The sequence below is a fragment of the Leopardus geoffroyi genome, chromosome X (genome assembly GCF_018350155.1).
Source record: "Leopardus geoffroyi isolate Oge1 chromosome X, O.geoffroyi_Oge1_pat1.0, whole genome shotgun sequence".
Lineage (NCBI taxonomy): Eukaryota > Metazoa > Chordata > Mammalia > Carnivora > Felidae > Leopardus > Leopardus geoffroyi.
In genome coordinates this window covers 110,946,093-110,969,991 of record NC_059343.1, presented here as the reverse complement: position 1 = coordinate 110,969,991, position 23,899 = coordinate 110,946,093, and the positions used below count along the sequence as shown (strand labels likewise).

Below are 23,899 nucleotides of genomic sequence, written 5' to 3'. Positions count from 1 at the left end.
GGGGGGGAGGAGAATGCCTGCTGGGTTCGGCTCCCGGAGCACCGCTGAATGGGAAGCAGGTCTGAGAGGGCCAGGTGAGGGTCTAGGGCCAGCTCTGAGTCCGAAGTCCCCTGGTGCCTTCAGCAAAACAATTCGAGTGATGCCGGCACCTTCCCCTCCAGGCCCAGGAGCAGGGCGGTTGGGGGCGTCCTCGGGGCTACGGGGCGGCTGGCGGGGGGCGGGGCGGGGGCAGGTATCGAGGTGGGAGGGCTCCGCCCGACTTTGGCTCACGGTCAGCGAGTCAGGTGGCCGAGCGCAGAAGGCCTGTGAGTCGGACGGGGGCTTCGTGACGAGTGCCCAGGGGCGCCGTCCCCTAGGACTCGGGTCCTGTACCCCCCAGAAGTTAGCCCTCCCTCTTTGGGTGGGGGGCGGCCGGCATCTCCCCGCCTCCCCGGAGGAGGGGGAGGAGGGGAGGAGGGCAGGAGGGAGGAGCCCCGCGGGGCGTGTCGCGCGAGGGAGCGCCGCACGCTCGGTGCGGCCCCCTAGGAAGTGGATTTGGCCGCTCCGGATCCCAGCCCGCTTCCAGGTTTTCTCCCGTCCCGGCCCTGCGTGCTCCCGCCCGTCTCCGGCCCCCCCCCCCCGCCCCGCCGCCCGCCCCCTCCCCCTGAGTGCCGCCCGCTGGGCCAAGTTTGCCGAGCGTCGCCGCGCACGCCGGCCAGTCAATCAGCGGCGGAGCTGAGGAGGGCACAGCCGCGCGGCCGAGGGCAGAGTGAGCCGAGCCGAGCCGGGAGAGCGGACCGGCGCCGGGCAGCCCGAGCAGCGCGCAGCGAGCGCCCGCTGCCGCCCACGCCCTCCGCGGCCCCCGCGGCGCCTGCCACCTTCTCCTCCTTCCCCGCGCCCCTGTCCCGCCGCCGGCCAGCGCAACCCCGTCCGCCGCCCCGCGGAGCCCGGAGCCCACCGGCCCGCGCCTCCTCTCCCAAGCGCCGCGCCTCCTCTCCTCCACGCCCTCCGCCTCCTCCTCCTCCCCCGGCCGGGCGCCTGGCACCGGGGACCGTTGCCTGACGCGCGAGGCCCAGCTCCACTTTTCGCCCCGCGTCTCCTCCTCCCGCCGCTCTCCTCCAACTCGCTCGCCCTCTCGCTCCACTCGCGAGCCCCCGGCCCCGCGCCCGCCACTCTCTCCCGGTCCCAGAGGTGGGAGCGCGTCGGCCCCGGCCCGCGCCATGGCCCGGTTCGGCTTGCCCGCGCTTCTCTGCACCCTGGCCGTGCTCTGCGCCGCGCTGCTGGCTGCCGAGCCCAAGCCGAAAAGTTGCTCGGAAGTGCGACGGCTCTACGTGTCCAAAGGCTTCAACAAGAACGATGCCCCCACGCACGAGATCAACGGTAGGTGGGAGCCCCTGGGAGGCGAGCGCGGCGGCAGGCACCCAGGGGAAGGGGCCGCGGAGTGCCCCCCGCCCCCGCGCGGCCGCAGGTAGCCCGGGGCGAGCAACGGGCAGGCGGGAGAGGGCGTGAGAGCGAGTCGCCGCGCAGCGCGGCCCCCCCGGGACTGCGAGTGGAGGGGCGCCGCGGACCGGCCGGTGCCACCCGGCGTCTCTTCCCGCCCCGCCGCGTCTTCCCGGTCCCAGGGAGCCCCGAGGACTCTGGCCCGCAGAGTGCGTGTCACCGGCTCCCTCGCCTTTTCCGGGTTGAACTCCTTGCTGGGCTCCCCGCTTTGTTGTGTGGGTGACGAGAGGCGGGGCGTGGGGTGAGGGTCGCTAGTGGGGTGCGTGGGGGCAACCTAGAGCTGGCCAGATTCCGGGGGACGCCAAACGTGGAACTTGACTGGAGGTTTCATTGATGTTCTTTAAAAACCCTCTCCCCGCCTCTCTTCCACGGCTGACGCGGATTAGGAGTTTTAGTAGGTCCAGCGGCTTTAGAAGTCGCCTTTAAAAAGCAAACGACTTTCCAACCCACCAAACCCTGACTTTTGGAAACTCTCCTGCTTTCCGGAAGGTATTGGACGGGAAGGGTACTTCCCCCACCCCCTTTCTTTTTTCTCACCTCATTTTCAGGGTTAATTGCACATTCAATTACAAACCTTTGAAAGGACTGACTACGGGAAACCTGAATCTCAGTTTGGAGATGGTTATGCAAATGGAGAAGCCTTAGCCTGTGAAAGAGTTCACCGGATTTCGGCGCTGGGGGGTGCGTGGGGTGTTGGTGGAAGCCCTTCTCGGGGCGCCGGGGAGGCAGCTTTTCGGCGGGTGCCCTTCGCCCCTCCTCGCGAGGCTGGCGGCGGCCGGCCGGTGCCCTCCGGGTCGCAGTCTCATTCGCGGAGGGCATCTGTTGCGCGCAGCCCGGCGGGCCGCGCCGGGGCCAGCGGCGGCGCAGGTAGCCGGTTCGCCCTGAGGCTTCAGAAAGAACCACGAATCTAGCTGGCTGCTGGCCAGCGTCACCTAACGGGGAAGGGAGCGATTCGAGCCCCCCGGGGGCCAAGCCTCCATTCCGAACCTTTCATGGAAGTGAGCGGAGCGCGCCTTTGCCTCGCGGTGCTGGTCACCCGGGTGGGGCGGGCGGGGGGCCGGCAGCCAGCAAAGGAAATACTGTAATTTCAACCAGGCGCTTCTAGAGGCTTAGGAAGACGTGGGGGTCATTTTTTGGAAGGGCTATTAATAACCTTGGAGATTAAGTGCAGTCATCAATTACATATAAATTACAAAGGTAATTGAGGGAAGTCGCCGGGCACTTTCCGAGTGTATTCGGCATCTGTTTAGAAATAGAACTCAAGAAATTGTTGGAGCAGCCTAGGAGCTCACTGCACCTTGGCAGTTACCAAATAATTCGCACGCCACTGATTAGAGACTGTTTGCCCTTGAGCTGCCTGTCTTTTTGGGAACTCAAGTATGTCCTCAGAGCGGCACGATTTTATTGGTTGTAGAGCCCTGAAAAGCCCTCTTTCTTTCCCCTCTCCCTCCCGCGCCGCCAGAAAAAGTGAAGTGAACCAGCAGCCACTGAAGCTTGGGGGCTCCACAGGTCAGACCTGGGGTCTTTGTGCCCTGCTCGGTTTGGGCCTGGGCCCAGCAGAGATGATTGGCGTGAAGGTTACAGTTGTCATTCCCACATTTTGAAGGGATAGATGCGGCGATGCACTTAATGGGAATGTGACAAGTTTTCATCTTCTGCTCCTGCAAACAATATGTGCCTTTGAGACGGACCGGAGGCATTCAGGGAGTGGGTTGTGAAATTGCCCTCCCCACTTTCTCCCACTTGGCTCGGTGTAGGCGCCTAATGGCAGGACATCTTCCTCAGCCAGCATCTCAGGAAGACGGAAGTTTGAAGGGTCCTCAAGGACTGTGCTAGGTGTTCCCTTTGATTGTCCTGGTCCCGGGCAAACACCTGAGCGATATTTTGGCATAAATGTCTATCTGGACACCCCCCCCCAAACATAGGAGAGTTATTAGCGACCAGCAGCAGGAAATGGAAGCTAATGTGCTCACACCCAAAACATTTTATTCTTTTTGTCTTGTCCTTCATCTCCCTCCCAGGGCTGCTGCTTTTATTTCCCCTTTTGAATGACCTACTGGACTGCATTCTCCTGAGGAACAAAGGAAGTGCCTTTTTAGCTGGAATCCTTGGAAGACCACCAAGGACTTTAGCTCATGCAGTGCAATTTCGCACCACTTTCAACAATAACAAAAATGCATGACTGAATGGCTCAAAAATGTGGAGTGTTAGAGGCATTCATTTGAGCCTAGGACACTGTCACAACACAGACAGACCCAAGTAAATACCTTTAGACGGCCAGTATAGAAACAGGGGGTAATCTTTACCATCCCCCTGGCCTGTCCAGATGCATACATTAGCCTTGTCTTCCCCTGGGCTACACTCGGATAGTTTTGGTCATTTTGGGGAGCATAGTCAATATAGTGACTTGTATTCAGATTCAGCCCATGTCTGAATGAATGGCCAGGCACTTTCTCTGGCCAGAGGTGTGTATGTGTGTGTGTGGGGCGGGGGGGGGGGGGGGTAGGGGTGGAGATGATCTATTTTTTTTAGGTGCAAAAAGCCCAGGATTGTTTTCCAGGCAAAGGGTCACAATGTCTGGGTGCCTAGCTCCAGGCTTAGCCCAAGTTTAAGGTTTTATTCCTGATGGCCTTGTACTTGCTTTCTAGAGGTTTGAACAAGCTTTAGAATACTGTGTTCTTAAGGAGTCTCAGTCTTTTTAGATCATAATTAAGATAATTTGATGTGCTCTCAAGGGTATCAGGGAGTACATCATGCTGACAGGGCTTCCTGCTGCATTGTCTATCCTCTTGACCCCGTTCTTATCAAATAATGGCTAGATCAAAAGGGATCTTTAACAGAAAGGATAGGTTTTTGTTCAGCTTTCAATGGGCATATCTTTTTGGAGCACCCTACTATGTGCGGTATTCTGTGCTCAGTCATCGAGGCAGCGAGAAGGGTCAGAGGGTCCTCTGTCACCAGGACCTTTCCAGGTAGCAGGGAGATAAGCCGCGCACACACGTAATCGGAATGCAGTGTGGTGTGAGAGAAGTGCCATCTCAGTGGTGCAGATGAGCAAGGGGTGCCCCCAGAGTTCCAAGGGAGAAGGGATTTGGGACCAGATTATTAACTAGGTAATGCTAGTTTGCTAGTAAAAAATGATAATAGGAAGTTTAACAATCTGTTTTCATTGTGCCTCCCCTCCAAAAGACAGGGTTTCAGAGATCAACGATCGGCATTTGATTTTATTTTTTTATTTCTTTAAAGTTTTTATTTGCAGGAATTTCTGCACCTGACATGGGGCTCGAACTCATGACCATGAGATCAAGAGTCACACATCCACCCACTGAGCCAGCCAGGTGCCTCAACATTTGGCACTTTATTCCCTAATCTAATTTTTGCTGAAATTGCCTTTAAGAGTGAGGCAGTTGGTTAGAGATCTTTATTTTTACTCTTCGTTTATTTTTGAGAGAGAGAGAGAGCACGAGTGGGGTTGGGGCAGAGAGAGAGGATTGGAAACGGGCTCCACACTGTCAGCACAGAGCCCTATGCAGGGCTCGAACTCACAAGCCGTGGTATCACGACCTGAGCTGAAGTCAGATGTTTGACTGAGCCTGAGCCACCCAGGTGCTCCTAGAGATATTCTTAAGCTTGCCATAGGTCTCTTTCATAGGGACATTGAAGGATAAAGAAGCGTGTCATAGTTGTGATTTTGGAGTTTTTGTTTCCAGTTCCCATTTATGTTTATGAGCAATGCACTTGCAGGCACATACACACGCATATGCACATGTATGCCTCAAAGGATTCTGGGAACAACATAAGCTAGGTTAGGATTACGTGGCAACAGCTGTACATGTGCATTGGAGAGGTAGGCATACTTTTTAAAAAAATTTTTATTTTGGAGCATGCATGAGTGGGGGAGAGGGACAGAGAGAGAGAGAGAGAGAGAGAGAGAGAATTCCAAGCAGCCTCCATGCTCAGCGCAAGGGCTCAACCTCACGATCCTGGGATCATGACTCGAGTCAGATGCTCAACCAGCTGAGCCACCCAGGCACCCTGGTTGGTAGGCATATTTTCTGATACTGAGGTGATTATCGTATGTAAGACAGCATATGTCCTCAAGATTTACATTTCCTCTTTCCCACTTAAGTAGGTGGGTTGGATTTTGCAGAGAACTTGTGATCTTCTATTCTGTTGGAATCTTCAGTTTGGCTCCCTGCGTTTCCCTTAAGAAAGAGGGTCTAATTTAGCCACAGGGCCTGTCAGTATAGAGATTGTCCCAGGTAGTATAGGAACTATTTCCTGGACGTGCTCAAAAAAACAAAACAAAACAATAAAAGTTCTGGCTTATGCAGCTCAATCTCTAGTTAGAACATACAAATATAAGATGTTTGATTCAGTATAATTACTATTTTCCTTTTTGATTGGACTCACACTGGGTTCCATGCAATTTCAGGATTAGCTGGAGACTAGACTGAGGAATGAAAAGGAAGTTTCTTGTCTCTACCAGGGAAACAACATCAGTGTTAAATCTGAATCAGTTGGAAGGGAATCTGGCTCCCCAGTAACATTGACTGTTTTAGTACTGGGGTGGTTCTCACATGTGTTCACAAAAAATGCATTTTGGCCTCATGAAAAGAGCTTGAAGCTATTGACTGCTTTCTCTGGACCTGGTCCCCAGCTAAGGGCTTTACATAGTATCTCATTTGAAATCCACAACAACCCTATGAAGGCAGAAGTATTATTATCTTCATCATCCTCCCCGTTTTATAAGACAAGAAAACAGATTCAAAGCGGTCTGGAAATAGATCCACAGTCTCACAGCTAGTGAATGGTAGAGGTGGAATCTGAACCCAGGTCTTCCCTGGCCCAAAATAACAGTCTGTGCTGTGTGGTACAGATCGAAAGACAAAGTACTTCCCGGCTCCCATGGAGGGCTGGTTTCAGAAATGGAACCTATAAGACGACCATCAACTAGCAAAAGACCATCACAGCACTGTTTTGATGCTATAGTAGGTAGAGGATCCAGTCATGTCCCTTGTGGGCCAAGTGTTCATACCCGGACACAGACAACCTAGTGTTAACAGCTGAAGGAATATAAATTGTATTCCTTGGGCCATGGGGAGCTGGTGATGGTTACTGAGTTGGGGAATGCTATTAGTCGACGGTTTTAGGAAGCTAACTAGTGCCCCTGGGAGTTAAGTGTCGGTGAGGCAAGGGAAATAACAGCAGTGAGAGCTGTCAGGAGGCTGTTTTAAGTATGCAGTTCTCTTGAAAAATTTTTTTATTTTCAGGGCACCTGGGTGGCTCGGTTAAGCATTCAACTTCGGCTCAGGTCATGATCTTGCAGTTCATGAGTTTGAGCCCCGTGTCGGGCTCTCCGCTGTCGGCGCATAGCTGCTTGGGATTCTCTCTCCCTCTTGGGAGCACACTTTCAAAAATAAAAACACTAAAAAAAAAAAAAGACAAAAACAAAAACAAAAATTCATTCCAGTATAGCTAACGTACGTGAGTGTTAGTACCTATAGTGTTACGTGAGTTTCAGGTGCATGAGACAGTGACTCCACATACATGCATTTCTTTGAACCAGTCTGCCTTCCTCTTGTCTGTTACCTTCTCATTCCATGCTGAACATCACCAGCTTCGTTTCCTTGCTGCAGTGCTTTGAATGGAGTCATTCCTCCACTTTGAGCTTCCGTGGCATCAAGTATCACAAATGATACTTTCATTAAGTCATTTATGAACTCCCCAGGGGTGCATGCCGTCTTCCTCCTAATTCTTTGCTTGAGTCAGATCGATGGTCTTTGCACATAACTGTCTCATGGGGTTTATACTGCTTTGATGATAGATTGTCATCCCATGGTCTCTTACTCTCCTCGGAATCTTTTGGAGCTAAACATTCTGAAGTAAAATAAATTTACAGTAAATCTCCATATGTTGGTATAACATATAATAAATGTTTTTATTATTTTTTTGGGGGGGGTACCTAACCACTTAATTAATAACTGAGTGGCATAGGATTTTCCAGAAAGATTCAAAATTATTTTTCTTTTCGCTCTGAGATGATCTTTAAGGGATAAATAATGGAGGCTTTCGTGTTAGGCAATTTGGAGTAAATTTAGATGAGTAATTTAGCACATCAGATTCAGTATGTAAAGCTGTTCAGGGCACATTGGTTACCTTTTACAAAGTAAAATCTGAAGTTTATTGTCTTTACCAAGCAGAAGAACACAGGCTTCTTAAAGATATTAGGATATTTATATAAGCAGACCCGCTAAAACACGCACAGGTAAGAATTAGCATTTTCAATTCCACTTGGCCAAGCATCTGTTGCTTACTACAGAGAACATGAAAGTGCAGAAAATTCATGAAGCAATTCCATCCTGGAGGTAATTTGAAATGTTATATTTAAGTTCTGATGCATTTAATTCAGCAATCTGGTGGGAGAGAAAAATCAAAGAGATCCATCAGCCAGGTATTCAACTTTTGAAAAAGAAACTCTAACAAATGTTAGAAATTAGGAAAAAAATTGAATGGAAGAGTTACCCCCCCCCCCAAAAAAAAGTCAATAACCTCCAGGAAGCCTGGAAACTATGTAAAAACATCTTATTGGAAGCCCAGATAAATGTGTGCCAGACATCAAAAAGACCAGCTGCTTGGGGGAAGAAAAAAAGAACCCGGCATGACTAACTGGCAGAGTAAAAGAGGCTGCTTCAGGGGAAAAGGAATCTTTCACAAAATGGAAAGAGCTTAGGCCAGGAGAAGAGGGAAGGCCGCGAGGTGCGGCAGGGCAGGTACAAACTAGAAAGGGAGTGAGCTCAGAGAATCGGAGGTGCACCTTGCTGAAGGATTCCAAACACAAGGCCCGCGTGAGGATAATGGGGAGAAGGCTGGGCCAAGTGAGTCCAGCCTATCAGAGCAAAAGCAGTCTGGCTTCTTTAAGGGGAAACCATGCCTGATTAACCTCCCAGAGTTCATCACAAGTTAAAATGAAGCAAGTGGATGGAGGAAAACAGACGCACATAGTTTAGGTTTTTAAGAATTATGCAATGGGATTCCAAGGCAAAGAATATTCAGAAAATGCATTTGCTGTGGGATAGGTGGGGGGAATGTTGGTTTACTGAGGAGGGAAAAGGGGACCGACCCCACTGTCCTAGATGGAGTAGTTTTTCCACGGGGAGGACGTGGTTTCTTGGAAGGAGCAGTTCCAGCTGAGCTCTGACCGATTAGTTGTCTGGTACCTTGGGTCAGCTTCTTTCTCTTTTGTCTGAAAAATGGGAGTGGGGACGTTAGAATGCCGAATGAAATCAGGAATTGTCAAGCCTGGCCACACATTAGAATCACCTGGAGAGCCTTTAAAACCGACTAATGCCTGGGCACCACCCCAGACCAGTTAAATCACACTTTCGGGCAGTGGGGCTAGGTCATGATAATTTTTTAAAGGCTCCCCAGTGGTCCCAGTGAGCAGCCATGGTTGACAACCACGGCCCTGGATGATCTCTGAGTCCCTTTCATCTCTGAGACTCCATGATTCTAAGTTTTCTAATGAAATTCCTCATGAGGTATTGTCTCAGAAGAGAGCTTTAATCTCGACTCCATGCTCATTTTAATTTTGGCTAACTTGGATTTAAGAGGAAGGTGTGCTGAACGCGGAAAAAAAAAAAAAAAACATTTTTGTTTCATCAAGAGGCAATTGCTGCATCGCCTGTGATGCTTTGCTGAGGGGAGAGAAGTAAGCCTAGGCCATTGAGAGTACTTTGGAGAGAATTAGAGAGGAATCCAGTCTTGCTTGTCATTTATTAAGTGTCCGCGTGCTAGGTGATATTTCTTCCCTTTCTCTTTATTGGTAAAATAAAAAAGGTCTCTTTATCCCTTACTTTAATGTCCTCTTTGCCATGTGTTTATTCTCTTCAAGTATCTTATCAAGAAATAGAAGTACAGTAAATCCCTAGGCTTCTGGCCGGCACAGCCATCCAGAACACAGCTGGGAATGTGGAAGTAAGCAGAAAAGCTACATGATGGAAACAGCTGTCATAAAGCCCATGCATTCTACTTGGAGACGAGGCCTTCGGAAATTTAGCATCAGCCATCACTGATTGAATGGCTCTTCTATCAAGAGCAAAATGCTAGGTGCTGGGGATTCAAAGAGGTTTCAGACAGGAGTTCAAGCTTTTGAGGTGCTTGGATTCAAATTGGGTAAACGGAAGGCTTGGGTCGTCTGGCTTCCTAGTCCATGGCCGAATAGAAGTCAAGTAGTGCTGGCCGGGGCGGGGCGGGGGGTGGGGGGAGTGGAGAGGTAAGAGGAGGGATGGTTTTAGAGGCGGGCAAAACTTGACATCTGGGAGAAGTGCGAGAGAAACAGGGTGGGGAGGCCAGAAGCTAAGCAGCAGACCCAGAACTTGGCTGATCTTGGCAGATCCGTTTAGTTCTTTGAGCCCCTTTATGATGGGCCGGAAGCTCAGAGGTGGCTCCCTAACCCTTGAGGGCGCTACGATGTTTCAGGGCGGTATTGAGTAATGGTGTTTGGTATAATTCAAATATATAGAGAGTATACTTTAGAAAGAATAGCACCTATTTGAAATTCAGAATTGCTCTTGAAAGAAAGGAAAGTTAGTTCACTCACACATTCCCCTTTTTATGGCACCTGGTTTCCCAGTGATGAAACGTTAGACTTCAGGTCATGATCTCACGGTTTGTGAGTTCGACTCCCGCATTGGGCTCTGTGCTGACAGCTTGGAACCTGGAGCCTGCTTCGGACTCTGGGTCTCCCTCTACTCTCTCTGCCCCTCCCTCACTCATGCGCACATGCTCGCTCTCTCGCTCTCTCAAAAAAAAAAAAAAAAAAAAAAAACTTAAAAAAATGAGTTAAAGGCTGTATATTATTAATTCAGTGATTTAGTCACTTCAGAGCTTTTGGTTGGTGATTTTGTCCTTCCACACCTTCTCTAAGCCCTCTAGAACATTCAAGTTCATTTAGTTCCTTACTAATGTTACTGCCTACTGTGCTCTGCTTGGGAAACTGACATTCTGACCTGAAGTAACAAGAGGCAAGAGTTGGTTTTTAGTTAGAGGGGACAGGTTTAAATATTTGAATATTGATTTCCTTTTTAAACATTTACCAAACTGAGTAAATGTATAATCATAATTAAAGAAGCGCTAGAAGTTAAGGATAGGAGTACACACATTTGATAGTCCTTGTCTTTGACCATGTGTCTCATTTGAACCTTACAAAAAAGAAAGCCCTTCTTTGCCCAGTCATGTCTGATCTGAGACCATGTATCTCCAGTTTCTGTCACATTGCATGGCACATGGCTGGTGTTTGAGCAATGTTTATGGTTCAAAAATAAGTTCAAGCATGATTTTTGAGTTTTGTATTCATTCTAGGAATGGATATTTCTATTTATCCCTTTTAAATGAATTCATATGAAGCTATTTATAAAATTTTTTAACATTTATTCATTTCTGAGGCTCTAAGTTGTCAGCACAGAAGCCCGATGCGGGCTCGAACTCATGGACCGCGGGATCATGACCTGAGCTGAAGTCAGACGCTTAACCGACTGAGCCCTCCAGGAGCCCCTGAAGCTATTTATTTTTTAAAGTTAATTAAAATATTTTTTTCAAATATTTATTTATTTTTGAGAGAGAGAGGGAGAGACAGAGTGTGATCAGGGGAGGGGCAGAGAGAGAGGGAGACACAGAATCTGAAGCAGGCTCCAGGCTCTGAGCTGTCAGCACGGAGCCTGGTGCGGGACTCGAACTCATGAGCTGTGATATCATGACCTGAGCTGAAGTCAGTGTTTAACCAACTGAGCCACTCAGGAGCCCCTTAAAGTTTATTTGTTTAGAGAGAGAAAGAGAGAGAGAACACACACGAGAGGGCATGTAGCCAAGAGGCAGAGAGAGAATCCCAAGCAGGTTCCACACTGTCAGCGCAGAACCCGATTCAGGGCTGGAACTCATGAACTGTGAGATCATGACCTGAGCCGAAATCAAGAGTCAGATACTTAACCGTCTCAGCCACCCAGGTGCCCCCCATGTGAAACTATTTATTTTAAATTTCTGCATTCAGCGGCACCTGGGTGGCTTAGTCGGTTAAGCGTCCAACTTCAGCTCAGGTCATGATCTCACAGTTCATGGGTTCGAACCCCACGTTGGGCTCTGTGCTGACAGCTCAGAGCCTGGAGCCTGCTTCAGATTCTTTGTCTCCCTCTCTCTCAGCCCCTTTTCAGTTCACACTCTGTCTTTCTCTCTCTCTGTCTCTCAGAAATAAATAAACATTAAAAAATTAAAAAAAAAAAAGCTTTAAACATTTCTGCATTCAATCCTAGATGCCTAAATAAGAAAGGGCAAGAGAAACCTCTTTTTTTTTTTTTTTTTAATTTTAGAGCGATTGCAAGTGGGGTGAAGGGGCAGCAGGAGAGGGAAAGAGTCCACCACCCAGGTGCCCCAGAATCCTCTTTTCAAACCTAGATCGTAGTGTTATTTATCGACTTGCTTGGGAGCTGAGTGTTTCACGTGGTTTGTTTGAAGCTTGGTGGACAAATGGTTGCTTCTTACGTTGTCCATTCCAGACACAGGAAGTCAGCTGTACCTGCAGAGGTGCTTTTCAAGAGAGAGGCCAGGCCGCCTTTGCCTCTGTTCCTTGCTTCCACCTTTCGACCAGGTGATCACTTCCCTTTTCTTCCCCAGGAGGCTGGGGGCAGGCCCCAGGCCGGATTGCTGCCTTTGTCTGGTCTACTTCAAGGTCACCTGGTCCTGCTTCATCCCAGCCATTCCTTTCATTCTAGTCCTTTCTTCTCACAGCTACTTTGTCAGTTGGCTTTCACAAGCCTCTTTAAGCCTGGCTCCTCTCCTATAGGCCGGGCTTCTGGTCTACAGGAGCGGACTGGAAAGTGGTTTCTTTATAAAAAAGAAATTTTTTTTTTTTATGTTTTTATTTGAGAGAGAGCGAGGGGAGGGGCAGACAGAAGGGGAGACAGAATCCCATGCAGGCTCCGGGCTCCAAGCTGTCAGCACAGAGCCTATTGCGGGGCTCGAACTGACAAACCGTGAGATCATGGCCTAAGCCGAAGTCGGATGCCTAAGCGACTGAGCCACCCAGGCGCCCTGGAAAGTGGTTTCTTTTGGACCGCCAAGCTTCCCTTCATTCTGCAAAGCCCTGACGTCGGTGTCCCAGCAAGCATTAAGCCACAGAACTTTTTCTTCCCTTCAGTTATTGTTTCTCTTCCTCCACGGAGTTTGTCTCCATTTGCGTTTTCAGCCTGGTGTTTGGTTAGAGATGAAAACAAAGCACTGTGTCTTTGCAAACAGCATGTGGTTAACAGTTACTACTTGCAATGGTCCGGTCTGAGTGGGAGTATCCTTTTTCTTGGCAGTCACTTCACAGAAAGTCCTGTTTCTTTGGTGCCAGAATAAGCAGTCATTACATTCCTTCCAATTTATAGTCAAATTATTATCTGCTATTGTTAAAATTGCCTTAATTATGGAATATTTCCCCATGTTAAGATTCGAAATTGCAAAACAAGACAACTTTTCACTGGTGTACTTTTAGAGGCAGTCCTTGAACAATCCCTCCCCGACCACGATGTTGGAGGCTCTGCGGAGGAATCGTGTTTTGTGTTCGCGGGGAGAATTTTTTTAGGGGGGGGGGCGTGCAGTGGGTCCGCTTTAGCCTGGATTTGAACTGAATGCCCCTGGATGGCTGCTTGGTTAATGTTCTGCCTCGTTTTCCCCCAGTTTGGAACTCACTTGTTCTTTTTCCTGCCCCTTCGGGTCTGATGGGCCTAGACACTCTGGGAAGAAGGCTCTGTTGGCGGGAGGCTGATTGATCATTAAGCAGTGTGGCAGTCTTACAGGAGGGCCTGGTATCTCGCGAGGGGGAGGGCACATGAGGAAATCACGGCCTTCCAAAATAAGGGACTGTCAGTTTTCTTGTGATCTGAACAAAGATTCCGCACACCGGGTGGCAGGTGGCTTCTGTGGAGATGCTCTTTCGTAAGCTCGGCCTTTGGGCTCTGCTTTCAAGGTGTATCCAGAATCTGTCGACCTCTTCCCACCTGGGCAGCTCCTGTGCTGGTCTCCTCTCCCATCCCCTCTTACTCTGGATTATTGTACCTTCCCCTAACTGGTCACTTGGCTCTGGCTATCATCCTTCTCACCAGCCCCCGCCGCCCGGGCTGTCTCCGCACATCAGCCAATGCGATCCTTTTCTGTGAACTCTGACTCAGACTATATCATTTCTCTGCTCAGAATGCTCCAGTACCCCCCCCCCTTGCCGCCCCCCCCCCCCCGCCACTCAGAGTGAAAGCCAAAGCTTATGAGGCCTTATGGGGTCTGCCCATTGCCCTCTCCCATGCCAGCCCACACCTTCTCCTCTGTTATTCCTCTCCTCCCCCCACCCCCAGTCTACCCCACGCCGTCGATCTCTCTGTTCCTCAGGGCACAGTCAAGGGTGGGTCCCTTTGCCCTTATCCTCAGCACCTAGAACACTGCTAGCTCCCTCAAATGTTTTGAGGCGTCGCTTACCTAGTCCCTTCACGAGAAGCCATGCTTTGTCCCTCTCCTTCTCTGCTTTATTCTTCTGCCGCGACAGTTGTGATAACTGTTTCCAAGGAGAAGCCCTCGGTCTTGGGTGAATGATGATCAGGGCGAAGCAGAGTTTTCTTCAGCGTGTAGACTCTGCACTTAGGCCCGTGAGGGCTCTTCCCATTCTCCCTGAGGAGTGCTTTTTCACACCATCACGGGGTCCCCCCTAGATACTTGAATGGCCAGGGTCCGTTTCTGTCATTGGGTCCTGAGGTGAATTCTGGAGTATTTGGTGGAGCAGCGCGGGCGAGACGGGCTAAGCCAGTGAGGCTTTTACATGGAGTGCCCTTCTCTGGGAATAGACTTTAGCCGTCATGTTGGGGATTGGGATCACGTGGGACCCCAGAATGCAGACTGAACTCTTGTGTCTGCAGAGGAACCACCCCGGTGCTGGGAATACTAAAGCCGTCAGGTTTCTGGGAAAGTTTGGTGTCCACTTTTATTCCCATAGAGACCACAGAAATAACTCGTTGTTTTTGCATGATGAGTGGCTCAAAACAAAACCCTCTGGCCCAGCAGTGATTGTGACAGTAGAACTCGGCTTCCGCAAAAGATGGGCCAGATGCACTTGTCACTGGGTAGCAAAATGCCTGTCCTCCCCAAGACTGTATTAATGGTGAACGGAGTATGCGGAGGTAACCCAGGGGAGAGGAAGGGGCTGGCCTGTGGCGCGAGTGTCCCTGGAGATAGGAGGCAAATTTGGGAAGGAGCTTCCCTGCCATGTGCCCCGGCTCTGAGAACAGGGATTGTTTTTCAGATTACTTACTTAAAGTTTGTCATTTAGAGATAGACAGGGAGGGGCAGGGAGAGGATCCCAAGCAGGCTCCACACTGTCCGCGGAGCCTGATGTGGGGCTCGAGCTCACAAACCATGAGATCGTGACCTGAGCCGAAAGCAAGAGTCAGATGCTTAACCGACTGAGCCACCCAGGCGTCCCAGATTACTTATTTTTAAAATCGAAATATAATTGATGTTTTTGAGAATTCTATATCAAAAAAAATTTTTTTCATGTTTATTTTTGAGACAGAGTGCAAGCGGGGGAGGGGCAGAGAGAGAGGGAGACCCAGAATCTGAAGTGGGTTCCAGGCTCAGAGCTGTCAGCACAGAGCCCGACGAGGGGCTGGAACCCACGAACCGTGAGATCATGACCTGAGCTGAAGTCGGATGCTTAACCAACCAAGCCACCCAGGTGTCCCGAGAATTGTATTTTTTAAGTCATCTCTATGCCCAACGTGGGGCTTGAACTCATGAGTCCGAGATGCTCTCCTGAGAGAGTCTCATGCTCTCCTGACTGGCTCTCCTGAGCCAGCCTGGTGCCCCTGAAAGGTTTTACTTTTAAAAGTAATTAATTACTGGAAAGCATACAAGCTGAACAGTGCAGAGAGAAAAGAATTTTTAAAATGAGGATAGGGTTGTGAGTTCGAGCCCCATGTTGGGTGTAGAGTTTAAAAAAAAAAAAGTAAAAAAAATAAATTAAGTTGCCCTATTTTAAATGTGAATTTAAATATAACAATTATGCAAGTGCCCTAGTTTGGATACTGTGGCTTGCTATTATTATAAGGATAAGTTGCCTGATTAACAATAGAAATAAACAGGGGCGCCTGGGTGATTCAGTCAGTTGAGTGTCCAACTTCGGCTCAGGTCATGATCTCAGGGTTCGTGGGTTCGAGCCTCGTGTCGGGCTCTGTGCTGACAGCTTGGAGCCTGGAGTCTGCTTCCGATTCTGTGTCTGTCTGTCTGTCTGTCTGTCTCTCTCTCTCTCTGCCCCTCCCCCACTCATTCTCTCTCTCTCTCTCTCTCTCTCTCTGTCAAAAATAAACATTAAAAAAATTAAAAAAAGAATAGAAATAAGCAGTTCCTTTCTTGTGAAAGCGATCAAATCGTCTATATGCTATGAAGTACCTGCTATGGGCTAAGAGTTTATGATAGGGCAAACCAATCCTTAGCTGTCTAAACCGTAGCTTTAAGTTTAGGGAGGAGTGATCGTCTCTGCTTTTATTTTGAAAGCAGACACAACATGTACTGTTTTCACCAATAACCTCTTAGCATTTCTCTTGGAGCCCTGAGATTTTCTCAGTTGCTTCTAAGCTCAAGAATGAGGTAAACACACCATGAGGTTCTGGGATTCTTGTTTATCTCAGCTGGGTCTGTAATAAAAGGGTTGGCTAGAAGCAAATGAATGGCCTAAATACAGTATTAGGAGATGTTTAACACCTATAGAGGGGAAGAGCAGGTTTCCAATTGAAACCATTGTGTTATTTATAACTGTCTATTAAAGTAGTCTCTAAGTTGCTTCGGTTGCCTGTACTTCTGGGGAGGGGTCACTTTGTGCTTGAAAGTGACAAGGGTGTATTTCTTTGTAGAGAGATTGTAAAATATGGTATAATTCAGCCCATATTCCCTTTAATTAGTCACATTTATAGAAGGCATTGCTGTAATTGACCATATTAACATGAGAGACTCGTGGCGCCTCCGCTGTTAGGACAGAGTATTTGTTTTCTTTCTCAAAGCTCCAGCAGCTGTTCCATCCCCATATTCTGCAGAAAGGAAAAACAGCCCCCAGAATTGAGAAGTGTTTTTCATGTGAGAGGGATGCAGGCTGGACACCAACAATAAGGGGAAATGATTGCATTTGGCGCAGTTTTAATTTCAGAACTGTCTTTGAATCTGCACTATAAGCTTGAGTGGTATGCCAATGCTTTGTGGCTTCCTGGGGTGACATTTCAGAAATGTAGATTCAGATCCTACATTTTGCCAAAGATAAATTGCCTTGAGTATGGAGTATCTTTCCTAACGAAAATTGGCCGTAAAGGGATTTTTCACCTTTTGCAACAGTTACTTGATGTGTGATCAGAGAGTTGTGTCAGACCTTAAATTTGTATAATACTGTGTATTTAGTAGTGTTATGCTCTTGTGGAAGAAAGCCCAGCCCCCAACTGCAGACAGTTTCCAAGGGACCATCAAAATGTACTTCAAGTATTTCAATTGTGATTATAATTCTTTGAAATGAAGGCAGATTGTGATCAATTTAAATAAGGAAGCAGAGCAAGGCATTTTACTCCAGGTAAATGTAAAATGTCAGAAATTTCTTCAAGTACCACGTCACATAAGTGTGTTTTTCAGTTGTATTGAATTTTGTCCACTGAATCGTTTGACTTTGTGCTCATGTTCCTTTTTAAACAATTTATTGTAACCTCGACCGGGCCTTTCTCCTCTGCCTCTCCTCTTCCTTTTCCTCATATTTGTTTTGTTTAATCAGTCAATATTGGTCATTTTTTTTTCCCCACTTAACAAAAACAACCAGGAAGAGATTGACATGATTTCATCAGCCCTTCTAATTGCTTTACTAATGGAAATCTGTTGGTCCTTAAACATCAAGGGTGCAGTTTTAAAAGGAACTAGTGACCCATCCTTCAACCATATGTCTTTAATTTTTAAAAATCTGGCAGGGCCTGAAACTTTAAGAAGTCATATCATCTTCTTCCAAGGTTTTAAAATTTGAATTGTAATATAAACCCTACCTACTTAAAATTATTTAATCCATATTCACCAAGATTCCTACAATCATGGTGGTAATTGTTGTTAATTATTATCCTAGTTAACTGTAGATAGCGTTTGCCGCAGCACTCACTATGGGCCTTTTCTGAATGCATTATGTAGATGAACCTATTTTATGTAAACAGAAAATAAAAAGACACGCATGGAAAGGATGGAAGAAAGCAAGGCTATTTATTATAGCGAATGAGCCCTCCACACTTGACCAGTAGTAGGCTTTGCAGTTGGCTGGGGTAAAACAGGACGCCAAACTGGTTATATGCATTTTTTGCTTATCTGATCAAAAGAAACCTAACATTTCCTTAGGTGAGACATTGTCTTCTTTTTGCTAAATCTGGAAAGTATTTGTTACATAGATTCTTAGGTGAAACAGTAAACAGTGTAATAATCAGTGTTGTCAGGGATTTCGTTTCTTGTACTGATCTGCCATAAAATCCGAAGGAACCACACTTGAGAAATCTGGTCAGACTTGGGTCCGTGGTGTTGTGTTCAGTCTAATGAATCAGACTTCTTTTCTTTCCTTTTCTTTTCTTTTCTTTTCTTTTCTTTCTTTTTCTTAGAATCAAACTCTTCTTATCTTTATTGGTAACTGCTTCCTTTTTTGTGCCTGAATTCATATCTCTTGGTCTCGGAGTCTGAGCTGCCTGCTAACAACACCACGATAACAGCGAACACAGACAGCCGCCTGCAATGGCCAGAACACCAGACGGTTGCACACCAGGGGAAATGGGAACCTGTGGGCTGAAGCCACTTCAGATCTAGGAATTCACACGGTCTTGGGGATCTGGAAAGCACCTTCTCTGCTTTTTCAGCCATTTTTCTTCTCCCTGCCCTCACTCTGCTCTCAGGACTTTGTACCTGGCACTGACTTGTCACAGTGTCATTTGGCCTCCAGAGATTATGGTTTATGGTAGGTTAAATTTTTTCCAATTGAAAAGATGGTATGACAACAATTGTAAGGAGGAACTTCTATATCCTTCGCATACCGCGGTCCCTTCCCTACTCACGTATATACAATTGTACTTCATTTAAATTGTACATACTACTTGGTATGTCTCTAATTTTTTTAATCCATTTCCTTTCTTTTTATTTTTTATTTATTTAAAAAATTTTTAATATTCTTGAGAGAGAGCGCAAGCGAGAGAGCACAAGTGGGGGAGGGGCAGAGAGAGAGGGAGACACAGAATCCGAAGCAGGCTCCAGGCTCTGAGCTGTCAGCACGGAGCCCAACGCTGGGCTCAAACTCACGAACCGTGAGATCGTGACCTGAGCCGAAGTCAGACGCTCCACCAACTGAGCCACCCAGGCGCCCCCCTTTCTTTTTTTAAAATGTTTATTTGTTTTTGCGAGAGAGCGCGAGCGGGATAGAATCAAGAGTGAGAGGCCGACCGAGGATCCAAAGCAGGCTCTGTGCTGACAGCAGAGAGCCCGATGTGGGGCTCGAACTCACAAACCGTAAGATCATGACCTGAGCCAAAAAGTCAGACGCTTCACTGACTGAGCCACTCAGGCGCCCCAGTTTTTCTTATTTTTAAGATAACGCTGAAAATGCTTCTGTAGGTACACACAATTCTGTACAGTTACAGTTGAAATGGCTGTATAATATTCCCCAGGGTAAATGCGACCATAATGGATTTCTGGTACCCCGTATGGACATTGAGATGATTTCTGGTGGTTTGTAGGTGTGCATGTTTGTGTGTGTTTGGTTTTATATTGAGCACAACGGTGATCATCTCTCCATTCCTACGTGTTTGGCTTCTGTTGAATGACTGCCTTAAGTTCAATTTCATGAGGAGTTCTTGGGATTATTTTTTTTTTTTTAAACTTTTAGAAGGTGTAAAAGCCTGAAACTTCCACTCGTGTCTAAGGCCTAGCGGAACCGCAGGCCACGCTTCTCTGCTCCAGGTGTGCAGGGGAGGCCTAGGCGAGGAAATCTGAGGTTCAACTCAGGTGGTTGGTCAGCTCTAAGTGTTCACTTTTTCCCTAGCGCGTCCCGGATGCACCCTCTCGCAGCACTTGCAAGGAACCTGCATCACCTTTGGTTCCTAAAAACTTAGTTCAGCAGTATTCCCAGAAACAGCCAGAATGTTGTCCTGTGGGAGGGGATTAAACCCAAAGGTGAGTACAAGTTAGTTGCTTGAAGGGCAGGGCCTTTTTCTGTGGTTCTTCTGCCCTTCGATTGGAGCAGTTTCCCACATGTCTGTGTGTCTCACTGCAAAAAACAAAACAAAACAAAGGGAGAAAAAAAACCCAAACAAAACCCTTCCTAAAACATTTGTCATCTAAACAGGACTTCCTAGAAAGCGGTCTCATTGTTTCTAAAAGGAGGAGCTCGTAATAACCCTCCATTCTCCCTCCTCTCCCACTTTTTTACAATGAAGAGATTTTATGACTATTAGTTGTGAAATGGCTTAATTCAGCTTCTTATTCTTTATGGAAAATAACTTTGCTATGCCTAATGTCTGTCTCTGGTCAAAGGGCGTTTCCTGTGTCATTGGCTTCCACGGTTTGTCTGCTTTCAGCTTTGTGATCGGGAGGGTACAGTCTCGCCTTTGAAATTGTCTGCTTCATCTTTTATCTTTCAACAGGTCCTGGAAAGAAATCGTCCAACGGCTTCTTTCCAGTGTCAGTTTTTGAAAGATCCGTGGCTTGCTTTATTTTGACAGGTGGCTGGTGAAAGAGGTGCTTTTAAAGGGCGGGGTGGGGGGGGGTTGCAGGGGGGGGGGGAGAGGAGAGAGGTTAGCTGCTGCTTTGGGGGCTGTCTGACAAATGGCTGGTGATTATTATGCTCTTTTTTCCTCAATGGAGCCTTGAAAGAGGAGTTTGCCCATAAGGCCTGAAGTTGGAAGACAGATGTACCCTCTTTAGGACCATTTCTGCCTTTTTTTTGCCTTTTACTGGGGCACCCTCTATGGGAACAGAATGAGGATCCAGAAAACACAACTGGGTAGATTAATTTCTTATAATGAACAGGAGTGATAAATCATTCACAAGCTAGGTATCCTTAGCAGGAGAAGCTGTCCCTTTGAGAGTCCAGGCCAGCGTGGTGTCCCACATGGTCCCCAGGGATCCTGGTGTTCATGGCTGTCTCCCAGTAGCCCCGAAGTGCTTTAGCCATTCTTTCTTTAGTTCATACCAGCTACCGGGCATAGCAGGTTGACTGGTGAATGGCTCCTGGGTGAGTTACTGCTTCTCTGAACTCCACACCTCTTGTAACCTTTGGTTGTTGATAGCCTCCTGAGATCGTCACTTCTAGGGTTCATGGGACTTGACGATGTAGGAATTAGATCTGTGTAGGTATCCCTTTAAATCTTTTCTCCTGTGCCAGACTACTGCCCCCCCCCCCTGCCCCCAGCCTTTATGTCTTGTTTCATGTGCACAGCGCAGAATGATACAATAATACTCCAGGTGGTTTGATGGAAGGTAGCATTTTTCTGATTCCCATGTCCTCCCTCTCTGTACATGAACAATTTTTTTTTCTTGGTATTGTTGACTACAGTACATTTAACCGATTAAAGCCTGCTAATAATTCAGACCAAGATGTAAGGTTTGAACCGATGTAAAGAGCTAACCAGTAGCAACCACTGAAGCTGTGCTGGTGTGTAATAGCTAAAAGGATCTGGGATCCGGGCAGTTCTTTTCCAGGCCCCCTTTTCTTGCTCTCTCCCAAGCCTGGCTTACAAGTGGCCTCTTGGGAAGAAGCTGAATGATCAGGAGGGTGAATGCGGGGACCGAAAGCAGTCCACGTTGCCTTTTTGTGCTAGAACTCTGTTGTAACAATGAGTGGAAAGGGGGCCATCTGCTGAGGCCGAGAAAGCTTTCTGTCCTTGAAGGGAGGCTTGCTGCATGGTGTTTTAGGAACTCACTGTAACTTCTAGAGCCCTGATGCTGCAGATGTCTCATAAGTGAAGGCTGCTGATAGCAATAACAACGATAAAAATGTAATTAGAAAGGAATTGCTAGGAATTTCATATCTCTATATCTTTGAATTTCTTTTACTGACCTTTTCAGAAGTTCTAAGCTACTGTTCTTTCCAGTTTGATGTTACATTTCAGTATTCAGTACACTCTAAGCAAGTTGAGTTTTGTTTTGTTTTGCTATAACGTAAGCACGTAAGTGTATCCCAAAGTGTATCCCTGCCAGGCAGGAGAAAGCCTCGGGCGGGGAGCCAGAGACCCGGGTGCTGTGCCCTGCTCTGCCACTGACCGGCTGGGTGATGGACGTTCAGGAAGTGAGCCTGTCAGGGCCTCATTCCAGGAGTTCAGAAAATGAGGGCTTTGAACTTAGCTGGTCACTAAGATCCTGGCCGGCTCTGATATTCTGTGTTTCACTGCAAATGCGCTGAGAGCTGATGAGATGATCTGGAAAGCTAAGAGGAATAGGAGGAAAGCCCTTTCCTCATTGCATATGTATTCTCGAATACAATAAAACCTTGAAATGAGCAGTTCTGGGTAACTGAGCTTTCTGAATGGTTTTTGTCTCCTTCTTGCCGTCAGCTGTCATTCTGTACTGCTGTCAGCATGCCTGCTTTTAGCCACTTCTGTCCCTCCTTCTTGGCTGCTTCCCTTGTGGTCTTAGAAACCGTAGCATTAAGCTCATCAGAGCTCTATGCCAAGTAAGTGCACAGAAGTTGGGAAGAAGGGCCTCTCCTGTGACTCCGGTCCTTGGACTTGGGCTGATCCTTGGACTTGGGCTGATCGGAGCCTTTGGGAGGGGCTTGTATTTAGGCTCCTCCCCAGCCCCCCCCCCACCCCCTCCCCAGGCCTAGCCACATGGCTACACGTGCATCAGAGGAGACCTCCTTAAAGGTAAAAAAGTTTGAGTTAAAGAGCTAGGCTGAGGGGCCGTTTGAGAAAGCCGGAGGCACACTTTCAAAGCTTGGATTCTAAAGAGAAAGCTGTCTTGGGTGTGCCTGTCTGCTTAAAGTAGGGTGCTGGGCGGTACAACGTTGTACCCAAACTTCTGAAAGGCCACGGAGACCCCACTCCTTGTCTCGGGGCACGGTCCAGAGTGGGAATTTGAACCAAGCTCCTCTTCCTTCAGCAGGTTATAAACAGCAAGGCGTTAACATCCAGATATGCATCCTTATTCCAGATTTTCTTTAAAGTGCTCCTGCATGAAACAGAAGTCAAATGGTCAGTCATTATGTTCAGAATAGTCTCTCTGGCCGTCAGACCAAGAGTGGTACGAACCCACGATCTGTGGTGCTGGCCACATGTGTGTTTTGTGGTCAGAACAGTTAATCTGGGGGTAGAGGCCCTTTACGCCGCCCCATCTTTCTACCTCCCCAGTTTTATGTTCCCCTTCCCACACCCTGTACTTTGTCTACACATGGCCCAATCGGAGTCCTCGTTCCCCAGGAATACCTTCGACTGTCGCGTCTTCCTGCTTCTGTCAGTGAAGCATTCTGCTCATCTCGCCTAGATCTTTGTATCCATTTTCTCTGCTACTCATGGTTGGGCATCCCCCTTTCTTCCCCATAGCATTTTGCTATGAATGAATGAGTGGAGAAATGAATGGACACCAGGATGGTGAGTTGTTCATTTATTCTGTAAACATTTATTAAACCTCTCCTGTGTGCCCAACCAAGCGTCAGGTACTAGGGATATAAAAATAAGACACAGTCTCGGTCCTCAAGGAAATAATACTTCACATTAAAATCGACTATTGGTTTTATTGCCGCTATGGGGTCGTAAGCCCTCCCGAAGCCCAGCACTGTGTTTTGCTCAGTTTTGTAATCCCATCGTGCCTTGCGTGCCGTACAGAGGGGCTCAGTAAATGTATATTAGCTTGATTGGAAGAATACCCCACTCCTTTCCCATGAAGAAAGGGGCATACATTCCCAGAAGCCCTTTCCAAGGCAGCATCTTTGGCTGAGCGCTTTGATCTAACAGTGGCGATGTTAGGTTTTGAGGCACATTTCTTCCCTCGAGCTCAAGTGGACCAAAAACACCAAGGGTTAAGACGGGTCCCTGCCGGGTACAGGCAAGGTCTTCTTTCCAGTGTGAAGCCTCGAAAATAAGGACTTCTGCCCGTATGTGCTCCTGGATGAGTACACGTTCCAGCCTGCCACCTGACTTGTTAGGTCCAGAGTTGCTACAGTGCCTTTAGCTGCAAACCTGTGTATCTTGTTGAAAGGATTTGATGCCACCTCCTCAGCTAGAGGAGGGCCCAGCAGTAGGATTGTCCCAGGAAGAAAATGGCTTGTAGACCACACACGGGTGTTGGCGGGGGGGGGGGGGGGGGGGGGGGGGGGGAAGCTTCTGATCATCTGGTTTTTGAGCTTTTGAGGCTAACGCGA

At 48.0% G+C, this 23,899-nt stretch overlaps 1 protein-coding gene across 1 annotated transcript in view; it reads left to right on the top strand.

Annotated features, from left to right (window-relative positions):
* The first annotated feature begins 520 nt into the window (after positions 1 to 520).
* GPC4 (glypican 4) overlaps positions 521 to 23,899 on the top strand; it is a 110,383-nt gene continuing 87,004 nt past the window's right edge. Inside the window, exon 1 of the mRNA XM_045472490.1 lies at positions 521 to 1,359. Within this exon, the coding sequence (XP_045328446.1) occupies positions 1,200 to 1,359 (160 nt within the window). The 5' untranslated portion in view covers positions 521 to 1,199. The remainder of the gene's footprint in view (positions 1,360 to 23,899) is intronic.